General features: G+C 30.3%; 1 protein-coding gene across 1 annotated transcript; it reads right to left on the bottom strand.

The window, feature by feature from the left end:
- Positions 1-797: 797 nt before the first annotated feature.
- On the bottom strand, positions 798-1,184 carry LOC111996709 (sm-like protein LSM1B). Its single transcript, XM_024028706.1, has one exon. The coding sequence runs from the start codon at positions 1,182-1,184 to the stop codon at positions 798-800; it is 387 nt and encodes a 128-aa protein (XP_023884474.1).
- Positions 1,185-13,708: the final 12,524 nt, after the last annotated feature.

Below are 13,708 nucleotides of genomic sequence, written 5' to 3' on the forward strand. Positions count from 1 at the left end.
GGCCTAACCCATGAAACTAATCAAGTGGACACCTGGCATTAATCTCAATTAAGCCCAAAAGGTCAAGCCATCACTATCAATGGCAGCCCCAAAACTATCAGAATAACCCACAAAAAAATTCAATGTCAAAAGCAGTAAAGCCATATATAGAACCACTTGCTGAAATTGACTTTGCTAAGGCCCACAACAAATCAACAAATGGAGGGGGTGGGGTATGAATTCTATCTTTCTATTTTTATTTTGCATAAGCCCGCTAGGATGATTACACTCTACGGTTAAATCCAAGAGTTGTTAAGTGACATAGCTGCCTTCACAATCTTTAAACCAATCCACATTCCAATATCAAAATTCCTCTTTAGGCAAAGAATATATATATAAATTAAATTTCAAACTTTTAATTTAAGGGTTATAACAAATTAATCCCCCAAAATTTTAAAAAGTAAAAAGTTATTAGTTTCAAAACTAAAAAAGATTGAAATAAATTTTTTTAAAAAGTAACAAATTAAAGTGCAAAAAGAAGTGTGTGAGAGATTTAATTTGTTACATTCTTCAACTATATATATAGAAAAGAAAGAGAAAGAAAAAGAGAAAAAAAAAAAAAAACCAACTATAATTTTTTTTATCGATAATTGATTTGATAATTATAACAATGAGAAGGAAAAAAAGAAAAAAGAAAAAGAAGTATCCGAACCCTAAAGAGCACATTGAGTTACCAAGTTACAAAACTATTGGTGAGGAGCTACAAAATTGTGGATGAGATTGAGCATGTGAACAAGTGTATGAACTAGCAACTCTAACTAGTCAAAATCCAGAAATTCCAACCTTTTTCTGATGGATCTTTGAAGATGAACAACCTCCCTCTCTGCTTTCTGTGCCCTAGTAATTTCTGCTTTTGAAACACGAGTCATGTGTTGGGGAAGTTCCTCTCTCTCCAAGTCCAGCTCGCCAGTTAAAACAACATTCTCTCCACGAACCACATACAGACCCAACTGCATGTCACAATAAAGATCACCAACAATATTTCTCTCATACGCCCCTTCCATAACAACATTGGCGAACTGATCAAAAGAGCGAAGTACACCAATCAATTTTCGATTATCTCGGAGTTGAAGAACAACCTTCTTGTCAAGATAGCTGGCAAGAGAAGTAGGGAGGTAGATATCTTCTAGGCTTGCCCAAGACATTGATTAGTTTAACTAAAACTTTTCACAAATTCTCTGGAAACTAAACCAACCCAAACTCAGGTTTCTCTCTTATACTACCCATCAAACCCTATTTAACAGCCTAACAGGAAAAAAATAAAAAATAAAAAGGAAAATAATTCTTAGGTGTAGTTTTACGAATAAGGCTGGTCTCTTCCTGTCTGGTGTTTATGTAGGGTTTATTGTTGACGACTTGGATATAGCTAAAGAAAGAGAGGGCAGTTGCTTTTATATTGTAATAGAAAAGCCCTAACACAGTTCTAGGACCGTGGAAGACAAGGCATGCACGCAAAATCACTAACATAGTAACACTAACCCTATATATAAAACAACATAAAGATGCTTTTCTCCAAAAAAAAAAAAAAAAAACATAAAGATACGGTAATTACATTGACAAAAATTCCAAATATATGTGTTATTAGTTAAGATTTTGTTTCTTTTCTTGGTAAAATATGCAGATCGAGCAATCCTTAACTGTTACTATGATTTTGTTTCAAGTTAGTATTTTGTTTCAATTCCAAATACTGTTACTATGATTTTCTCAAGATAAACCAGTAAAGTTAGATTCTAGCAATCCTTAACTTTCTTATTGTGTATATTATTGTCATTGTCATTTATATAATTGGTTGATTTTTTTTTTTGTATTATTGATTTCACATGTCAATATATCATGAGTCTTATTTTTATTCATAGAAATATGAGGGGTCACTTTATATAAATTGGTTCTTCCTTTTTATGGATTGGTAATTTGGTACTTTGTTGAAGCTACATGTAAAGGAATGATCTAAAATTTTATGTTGTACCTTTCATAGATTAAGATATTGAATTGGTTTGTCTCAAAAAAAAAGATATTGAATTGGTATGTAATTTCATAATGTTCAATTTTAGATTATTATGCTTAAAAAAAAAAAAAAAGAAGAAGATTTTTGTTGTTGGTTATATTATGGTTGGTGGAGGGCTTATGGTGGCCTCTACCTCACAACGTTGTAATTCATTTTCATATAAAGTTTTTATATTAGGAATTAATACATACTATTTAATTAAGAAATATTATTGATTTTATATTTAACAATGATTTTTTTTTCGTCATTAGGAATCATTTTAATGTTTATTTTCACATTTTGTATGTAATTATAAATGGTTAAAATTGCAATTTAAATAATTCACCAGTTGTTTGATTACACCATATATTTCTCTAACTATCGATATTCTTGCTTCTCTTCAGCAACAAATATTGAAAATAGTGATTAGAAATACAATGTATTGGTTTTTATTTTATTTTATTTTATATAGATACGGACAAATAAGAAATAACAATTGGTTTTTATTGTATAACATAGACTTTAAAAAAAACAAAAAACAAAAAAAAAAAAAAAAAACAAAAAGAATGATAACAATTGTATAATTTGTTTAGGTTGTGATGAATATCACCCAAAATTCCTAATGGTACTTCTTTTCAATTTATTGGTAACTATTTTCAATACAATTTAATAAAATTGTTTATTGGTTTATGCAATTATTAGTTATTGCTAGCTCTCTTTTTATATTCTCTATTTTTTAAGGGCTTTTTTTGTAGATTCAAGAATTTTAGAAATGTTAACAAAATCTTTGTCATATGAAGTTCATGAAATATAGAAATCTTATATATTTACTTATTTTAAAAAAAAAATCATAGAACTATAATTTAATACAGAAGACTATAGAAAAAGTTAAGTGATATATAATGTTACATATTATTTAGTTTAAACAACCAATTAAAACAAGGTTATTAACTTTTTACATTTTATTGTCAAATTTTAGCTACAAAATTGATTTTAGTTTTAGGCTACAACTACTTAATATATTTTTATTGGAGGTGAATTTTAATAAATCTACTATTGGATTACATCATTTTTTTTTTTTATATCCTCCATATTTGCAAAATTTCTTAAAAATTAAATATCAATAGTTATGTCATCAATAAATAGTTTAAATTATAAGTTTTTGTAGTTTAAAATTATGCATAAAATATAAGCTTATAGATCATATAGTAAATAATATCCGATTGTCACAAAATTTGACATGTGTATTAAAAGTGTAAAGAACATGCAATTTTATTGTTAGATCTTTAAAATATGCAGTAGTGTTTATTTTATTGAGTAAGGTTATAGTCTTAAACTATAACTAATTTTGTAGCTAAACTTTTTCCTTTATTATATGGTATAATTTACTTATAAATAATAATATATATATATATATATATATTGCATTGGAGCCATGCACATAATATATATATATATATAGAAAAATGTCCTGATACCCTCTAAACTTTAATGTAGTGGCCATTACACCCCTTAAACTTTTATTTTAGCTAATTTACTTCCTCAACTTCACAATGTGCCAAATTAGTACTTCAGTTAATTTGATGTTAATAAACTAACAGAATACTCACGTGACACGCACGTGAGCATAAAATCACCCAATTCAATTGGGTTTTGGAAACCACCCTCATACTGTTGTTTGAATAACTGAGATGAGATGTAGAGACTAAAAATAATTGTGGCTTCTTGTAAATGTATTTTGGGAGCTTGTACGTGAATTTATAATTTTTGTACAGATTGCAATTTTTTTGAATATACATATAACAATTGATTTAAATTTGAGATAGCAGATAATCATTTAGCTTAGTTTGCAATTTCTTCTAGTAGAGTTTGATCTGATCTGCATTTTCTTCTAAATAAGTTTGATCCTATCTGGTATATTCTTGTGCTTAATCTTTATTTGCAATGGGATGAGGTTGTCTTGATTCTATCCATGGTTGCTAGTATCTTTTGCTTTGTTTTTTTTTTCTCACCCCCTCCCAGTTGGTTTGGAATTTGGACGTTTGTTTTTCGTATTTTTTTTTAAAAATGAGATGCACTTGCATGACAATTCCGTTAGTCACTTAACGGTTATGCTAATGGATGGTTCTATTTGTCATAGATACAAAGTTTAAGGAGTAAATTGGCTAAAACAAAAGTTTAGGGGGTGTAATGGCCAATGCTTCAAAGTTTAAGGGGTCTTTAAGCATTTTTCCCTATATATATATATATATATAAAATAATGGAAAAGCATAGGTAAAAAAATAATGCAATAAATGCAACCCCTAGATATGTTATTCTTTTGGTCATCTGGGTTAGCTTATGTCATTCTTTTCTAGCTTCTTTTGGAGTTTTTCCTTCTCTCATACTGTGAGATAAGGTAACGCTGTGGCACACTCCTTAGCCCAGAGAGTGAGTCTTTATTTTCTGTTGTTAGCTTTAATGGAACATATTTCTCCAGACTTAGACTATGTTGTTTTTGCTGATTTATCAGCTCCTTAATTCTATAAATGATGATTTGTTTTCTCAAAAAAGAAAAAAGAAAAAAGAAAAAAGAAAAAAGAAAAAAGAAAAAGGAATAATGAAGTACTTAATATATTTCTAGGATATATATGTTAAAAAAAAACTTTAAATGTTTATAGATTAATATTTATAAATTTACAAATAAGAAAAATATCCGTGCAACTTATGAGGCAATAACTAATTTAATATACAATAAAATTACTTTATAACTTAATGTGAGATACAAAATGTGTATTATTGGATGAAGAATAGTTAGAAGTCAAAGTTTTAACATTAGAACCCAAAAATATATTATTTTATGAATCACAATCTTCATTTATTTTTAAGAATAAATTGATACTTTAATAACTTTTTTATAGACCTAGATTTTCAAATTAAAATACAACCTATTAAGTTTATGACTGGCATAATAAAAAATTGAAGATTTCTAAAAATTAGACAAATAATTACTGGATGTATAATAAATAATACAATCAAATAACCCATCAACACACTATTTTATACATATGTTATATCATATATTTTTATCAGTTTAATAAAAGTTTATTATATTTTTTTTTTGCTTAAATGCACTTTTGGTCTCTATATTTTTGGTCAATTTCTATTTTGGTCTCTACATTTTCATTTTACTACTTTTAGTCCTTAAAATAAAAAATGCGTTCCATTTTGGTCTTTGTCGTTATTCACTTAACACATTGCTGATGTGGCAAATAGAATGCACTGTTGGCACAGTAAATGTTGACATGGACATTAAAATAATATTAAAAAATTTTATTTGTTAATTAATAAATGCCACATCAGATCCATGTTAGCTTAGAATTTTAAATTTTAATTGATCAATTAAAAAATTAGAACTAAAAATAAAAAACTCATGAATTTAGATCTAACATCCTCTTCATCGAGAGCACAGAGGAGCACAACCCAGAAAAAATCATACAAACCCAGAAAATTAAACACAAGAACACAAGAAAATCAAACTCAAAAAAATCATAAATGAATATTGTACAAAACAAAATCAATCCACATATATACATAAACCAAATTAAAAAAAAAAAAAACTTGAATTTAGATCTGGTAATTCGTTGATTTCTCTCTCTTCATCTCTCTCTCTCTCTTAAACATAGAAAAGAAACAAAACAAATCTTAAGTTGGGCTTTGAATCTAACACTAATTCCAAAAAAATTGCATTTTCTAATTGCATTCAAAATCAAATGGAGATAAATGAAAGGAATCAATTACCTTTGTTCATTGAGAAAATTAATCAAACACCATAAAGGCTAACAGCAACCCATGAATATAACAATTACAACCAAATTTGAACAAGGTGAAAAACTAGATCAACAAAATCATAACCCACAACTACTTAGACAAAATTTCAGAACCCAACCCAAAACTCAACCTAGTTATTTTTCATCAATTATGTAGAGACAAAACTCAAAGACATTCAACAATTACACAAAGACAAAACTCAAACCTAGATTTTTTGGCCCCAAACACAAAACTCAACACAGATTTTCTTATGCTTTCTAAGAAACCAAACACAAAACTCAAAACTCAAATCCCAAATCGATGAACAAAACCCAAGATCTAAAACTACAAATATCCACAAATTTAGATAGAGAGAGAGAGAGAGAGAGAGAGTTGGGTTTTTGGCCAAGGTTGAGAGAGAGAGAGGGTAGGGTTTTTGGTCTGAGAAAGTTGGGTTTTGGCCAAGGTTTAGAAAGAGAGAAAGCTACGTTTTTGGCCATGAATTTAGATAGAGAGAGAGAGAGAGTTGGGATTTCAGCCATGGATNACGGTAATTACATTGACAAAAACAAATAAATTTAATAATTTTTTATTAAACACCGGCAATAAAGAGTTTTTTTTTTTTTTTGTGAGAGTCAAGACATCATTACTTTATTAATGAAAAAAAAAAATCAGTCATGGTTGGCTGCAAAAACGTCATGGAGTGGGATGGAACATCCTCCATTCAAATCAAAAAATCTCTAATATATTTTGTATGTTTTGCTAGGATATGAGTTAGATTATTTCCTACTCTACGAACATGTGAGAAAGAAATAAAAGAAAAAGAACCTAAAGAAGGTTGAACTGCTTCCCGAACATGACCGTGAGATGCCAGTGATTCCTCCCTACTATTAAGAGTGTCGATAACCACGAAAGAATCACCTTCAAAACTCTCCGAGGATAAGCCCAGCTCCCAAAGCTTCCACATCATTAGAGGAGGGAGGGAAAGGTATCTTCTCCGAGAGAGAGGCGCAGACCAAGCCATTATTGTCTCGAGCTACTACTCCCAAGCCTGCCTCGTTTGATTCCTTAAAGACCACTCAATCAAAGTTGATTTTGAAGCAAAGGGCTGGAGGTGGAGACCATCTAGAGAGACTTGTGGTTGTGGACATGCTACGGGGCTGGAGCGTTGGTTGGTTCTGCTGGAAAAGATCAAGAATCTGAGCTGCTGTGGTTTGCAGTTGTGAGAGAGGATAGCTGTCCGAAGTTGTACGAAGCCAGTTTCTGCGATTCCAGATGGACCATAAGCGAGGTCCTTGTTAGCTTCGATGATGTAGCGTACCAGGTTGAGCCTCAAAAGGACCAAGTCGAGGATGAACACCAAACCGGTGATAGAACAGGGCAGCCCCAAAGTATAATAATATATATATATATATATATATTGCATTGGAGCCATGCACATAATATATATATATATATAGAAAAATGTCCTGATACCCTCTAAACTTTAATGTAGTGGCCATTACACCCCTTAAACTTTTATTTTAGCTAATTTACTTCCTCAACTTCACAATGTGCCAAATTAGTACTTCAGTTAATTTGATGTTAATAAACTAACAGAATACTCACGTGACACGCACGTGAGCATAAAATCACCCAATTCAATTGGGTTTTGGAAACCACCCTCATACTGTTGTTTGAATAACTGAGATGAGATGTAGAGACTAAAAATAATTGTGGCTTCTTGTAAATGTATTTTGGGAGCTTGTACGTGAATTTATAATTTTTGTACAGATTGCAATTTTTTTGAATATACATATAACAATTGATTTAAATTTGAGATAGCAGATAATCATTTAGCTTAGTTTGCAATTTCTTCTAGTAGAGTTTGATCTGATCTGCATTTTCTTCTAAATAAGTTTGATCCTATCTGGTATATTCTTGTGCTTAATCTTTATTTGCAATGGGATGAGGTTGTCTTGATTCTATCCATGGTTGCTAGTATCTTTTGCTTTGTTTTTTTTTTCTCACCCCCTCCCAGTTGGTTTGGAATTTGGACGTTTGTTTTTCGTATTTTTTTTTAAAAATGAGATGCACTTGCATGACAATTCCGTTAGTCACTTAACGGTTATGCTAATGGATGGTTCTATTTGTCATAGATACAAAGTTTAAGGAGTAAATTGGCTAAAACAAAAGTTTAGGGGGTGTAATGGCCAATGCTTCAAAGTTTAAGGGGTCTTTAAGCATTTTTCCCTATATATATATATATATATAAAATAATGGAAAAGCATAGGTAAAAAAATAATGCAATAAATGCAACCCCTAGATATGTTATTCTTTTGGTCATCTGGGTTAGCTTATGTCATTCTTTTCTAGCTTCTTTTGGAGTTTTTCCTTCTCTCATACTGTGAGATAAGGTAACGCTGTGGCACACTCCTTAGCCCAGAGAGTGAGTCTTTATTTTCTGTTGTTAGCTTTAATGGAACATATTTCTCCAGACTTAGACTATGTTGTTTTTGCTGATTTATCAGCTCCTTAATTCTATAAATGATGATTTGTTTTCTCAAAAAAGAAAAAAGAAAAAAGAAAAAAGAAAAAAGAAAAAAGAAAAAGGAATAATGAAGTACTTAATATATTTCTAGGATATATATGTTAAAAAAAAACTTTAAATGTTTATAGATTAATATTTATAAATTTACAAATAAGAAAAATATCCGTGCAACTTATGAGGCAATAACTAATTTAATATACAATAAAATTACTTTATAACTTAATGTGAGATACAAAATGTGTATTATTGGATGAAGAATAGTTAGAAGTCAAAGTTTTAACATTAGAACCCAAAAATATATTATTTTATGAATCACAATCTTCATTTATTTTTAAGAATAAATTGATACTTTAATAACTTTTTTATAGACCTAGATTTTCAAATTAAAATACAACCTATTAAGTTTATGACTGGCATAATAAAAAATTGAAGATTTCTAAAAATTAGACAAATAATTACTGGATGTATAATAAATAATACAATCAAATAACCCATCAACACACTATTTTATACATATGTTATATCATATATTTTTATCAGTTTAATAAAAGTTTATTATATTTTTTTTTTGCTTAAATGCACTTTTGGTCTCTATATTTTTGGTCAATTTCTATTTTGGTCTCTACATTTTCATTTTACTACTTTTAGTCCTTAAAATAAAAAATGCGTTCCATTTTGGTCTTTGTCGTTATTCACTTAACACATTGCTGATGTGGCAAATAGAATGCACTGTTGGCACAGTAAATGTTGACATGGACATTAAAATAATATTAAAAAATTTTATTTGTTAATTAATAAATGCCACATCAGATCCATGTTAGCTTAGAATTTTAAATTTTAATTGATCAATTAAAAAATTAGAACTAAAAATAAAAAACTCATGAATTTAGATCTAACATCCTCTTCATCGAGAGCACAGAGGAGCACAACCCAGAAAAAATCATACAAACCCAGAAAATTAAACACAAGAACACAAGAAAATCAAACTCAAAAAAATCATAAATGAATATTGTACAAAACAAAATCAATCCACATATATACATAAACCAAATTAAAAAAAAAAAAAACTTGAATTTAGATCTGGTAATTCGTTGATTTCTCTCTCTTCATCTCTCTCTCTCTCTTAAACATAGAAAAGAAACAAAACAAATCTTAAGTTGGGCTTTGAATCTAACACTAATTCCAAAAAAATTGCATTTTCTAATTGCATTCAAAATCAAATGGAGATAAATGAAAGGAATCAATTACCTTTGTTCATTGAGAAAATTAATCAAACACCATAAAGGCTAACAGCAACCCATGAATATAACAATTACAACCAAATTTGAACAAGGTGAAAAACTAGATCAACAAAATCATAACCCACAACTACTTAGACAAAATTTCAGAACCCAACCCAAAACTCAACCTAGTTATTTTTCATCAATTATGTAGAGACAAAACTCAAAGACATTCAACAATTACACAAAGACAAAACTCAAACCTAGATTTTTTGGCCCCAAACACAAAACTCAACACAGATTTTCTTATGCTTTCTAAGAAACCAAACACAAAACTCAAAACTCAAATCCCAAATCGATGAACAAAACCCAAGATCTAAAACTACAAATATCCACAAATTTAGATAGAGAGAGAGAGAGAGAGAGAGAGTTGGGTTTTTGGCCAAGGTTGAGAGAGAGAGAGGGTAGGGTTTTTGGTCTGAGAAAGTTGGGTTTTGGCCAAGGTTTAGAAAGAGAGAAAGCTACGTTTTTGGCCATGAATTTAGATAGAGAGAGAGAGAGAGTTGGGATTTCAGCCATGGATTTAGAGAGAGAGAGAGAGAGCTCACCTTCAATGGAAACCACCTTCAGTCACCTCCGATCCACCTTCACCCAAAATCACCATCAGCTACCTCCACCTTCACCTTGAGAAAGCGATTGAGATTTTCATCGAGAGAAAGAGAGCTTGGAGATTAGAAATTCTAATTTCTATATTATTCATGGAGAGAGAGCTTGGAGCTTGTAGAAATAATTTTTATTTATATTATTTTTTTCCATTTAAATTAAAATTGATAAATTAGAATTTTTTTTTTAATTTTAAATTAGAATTTTTTTTTTAATTTTAAATTAAAATGCTGAAGTGTCATGTTTTAAATACTAAAAGATTTCATAATATTATTTTAATGTCCACATCAGCATTTATTGTGCCAACAGTGCATTCCGTTTGCCACATTAGCAATTTCCGTTAAGTGAGTAATAGTAAGGACCAAACTGGAATGCATTTTTCATTTTAGGGACTAAAAGTAGTGAAATGAAAATCTAAGGATGAAAATGGAAAAGATGCAAAATGTAGGGACTAAAAGTGCAATTACTTCTATTTTTTTTTTTTGGTAAACTAAGTTTATTATATTTATTCTCAGGGAAAAAAAGTTTATTTGATCAATTTAGTAAGAGCATTCACAACTAGGCTGCCAAATGCCAAATGTAAGCATATTTTAGCATTAAAGCCCAATTTGTCTCAACAACTGGAAGTGGAAACATGAAAAATTGTAAATTTTTTTGGCACAGTGCTACAGTACCATCGTAAATGTACGATGGTACTATAGCACTATGCCAAAAGTAATATTAATATTTTATTCCTACTTTTCTTTCTCATCTCTTGTCTCTCTCTGTCTTTCTCTGTCTTTCACTTCCCTCTCATCTCATCTCATCTCAACCTCCCTCCCTCACTTTCTTCCCACCCTCTCTGGCTTAGTCTCTTTATCCTTCCTCATTCTTAGATCGGAGCTTAGGTTGTTTTTTTTTTTTTTTTTTTGGAGAAACAAACGGTCCTCACTCTCAGATCGGCATGGAGCTTAGATCGGTGTAGATTGTGGGATATCTCCATTAAGTGAAACGGAAAACAAATCGGTAAGTTGTGGTTTGGGTAAGTGATTGTCCTGATTTGGTATTTGTTGGGTGGTGGGTTTCTCGGTGGGTTTCTAGGTTGATCTGGGCGTGACTGGCGCTGGGTGTGTGCATGGGTTTGGATCGACGGAGATCGTGGTGGCGTGGGTTTGGATTGGCGAAAATCGAAGATTGTGCTGTGATGTGTGTTGTGTGTGTGGCTTCGTCGGTTGCTCCGATGGTAATTTTTTTTTAAATGGGTTTGCTGGGATATGTGGGGTTTTGGCTTGGTTTGAACTGATACTTTGATGAGTTTTTTTTTTTTTTTTTTTTTAATTTTTTTTAATTTTATTTTTTAATGTGGTTTTGGTTTTGGTTTTGGTTTGATGGTCCGATGGGTGGTGCTGGGATATGTGGGGGTGACTGTGTGTTGGTGGTGGCGTGGTGGCTATGGGGGTGACTGTGTGTTGAACTGTTTTGGTTTTATCTATTGTGGCTAGTGCTAGAGGTTGAGGGAGAAAGAGAGGAAAAGGAAGAGAAAAAGAGAAGTAGTAAAAAAAAGGAATAAAAAAGAATATTTAAATAAAATGGAAAAAAGAAATAGAGTTTTGGGATGTTGGGTGTGTTATAAAATAGTATGGTATAATTGATAAAGTAACTTTTTGAGTACTCTAACAAATAGGAAATAGGATAGGATGACATTGCCCGTTGTGAATGCTCTAACAAATACGAAATAGAAGAAGAGTGGTTCAAAAAACAAAAAAAGATGTTGCTGATTGCAATGATGTGATACCACTAAAATTTGTTTTAGAAGTGTATGATTTTTAACACATATACTTCTTACCCTCTTGGGTTTAGACTTTAAAGCAAATTGCAAAGCTTAAGAGAATCAGAAAAGGTTTAAAATAAAGAAGGAAAAAGAGAAAAGATTGTAACTCCACTTAAAAAAAATGTAAAATGTAGCTTTAAATTTTTAACCGGGAAGGAGCAAAAGTTTATTACTTTAATTTTTTTTTTCTACTTTATTTTTTGAGATGATTGTTAAGATAATTATGTTTTTATCATAATTTTATAAATATCCAATTTATTTAAGTTCTTGGAATATACAGTTTATTTATTTATCATTAATAGGATAGAATTATAACCCCAATTAAAAGTTAGAACGAATGTAAAGTTTAGCTTTAATTTTTTTTTTTTAATAAAATCGATCGGAAGGGGGACAACGCCATATATAGTTGAGTAAAATTTAAAAATTTAAGAATAATTCATATTCTCATAGATACTTTAATTAATTAATTTATTTAAAAAATTACTGTATTACTAACAGTGGTGGCTCTACGAATTTTGTCTACGGTGTTCCTTAAGAAGCATAAATTACACAATCTTATTTCCTTTTAGCCTTTAAGTAATTAGGTTTGATTCAATGTTATTAATTCCATTCCATTCTGGTCAGAATAGTTGGAAAATACAGTGTTGAAAAACAAATTGGAAGAGTAACCCATCCTATTCCACTTTGAAATTTTTTTAAGTCATTCTGGTCTATTTAGGGTGTCTCGGCAAATACCAGCCAAAATTCAAAATTTGGCTGGAATGAAGTTTGTGCTTAAAAAAAAAAAAAATTGTTCTTAAAACCAAAACAAATTTGCATTTTGTACACCAAAAAACCTCAAAAAGAAAAAAAAAAGTGAAAAGAAAAAAAAAAATGAACAAAGGTACCTGTATAGCTAAAAAAAAATCGTATTGAGAAATTTGAAACTCAAAACTTGAGAAGAGACATTGCCGCACTCAGTGGCAACTCCAGGAATTTTGTCTAGGGTGTTCCTTAAGAAGCATAAATTACACAATCTTATTTCCTTTTAGCCTCTAGGTAATTAGGTTTGATTCAATATTATTAATTCCATTTCATTCCAGCCGAAACGACCAGAAAATACCGTGCTGGTAAACAAACTGGAACAGTAACCCACCTTATTCCACTTTGAAAAAATTTCGGGTCATTCCAGTTTGTTTCGGGTGTTTTGGGACGTTTCAGTAAATATTGGCTGAAATTCAAGATTTGGCCGGCATGAATTTTGTGCTTAAAAAAAAAAATTGTTCTTAAAACCAAAACAAATTTACATTATGTATGCTGAAAAACCTTAAAAGGAAAAAAAATGAAAAGAAAAGAAATGAACAAAGGTACTTGTATAGCTAAAAAAAATCGTATTGAGAAATTTGAAAGAAACTCAAAACTTGAGAAGAGACATTGTCGCATTGGTACTGGTAGAAGATACAGAAGTTACAAACAAGGAGGAAGGCAAAACGTAAATGTAAATGTGTGGATGAAGATATAATAAAATTTAAAATGTAGATGTAAAAGTGTCTGGGAACTGCTTATTTTGCTAAAACTGAAAATTTTTTGCTGAAAATACTGTAGATAAAGGTAAAAATTAGCTAAAATAGTACAGTGAGATCCATGAACAGTACTAAAAGTGTAGTAGGGCCCATGAATAGTAGCAAAAATAA

The sequence above is a fragment of the Quercus suber genome, unplaced genomic scaffold (assembly GCF_002906115.3).
Source record: "Quercus suber isolate HL8 unplaced genomic scaffold, Cork oak 2.0 scaffold_6, whole genome shotgun sequence".
Taxonomy (NCBI): Eukaryota; Viridiplantae; Streptophyta; class Magnoliopsida; order Fagales; family Fagaceae; genus Quercus; species Quercus suber.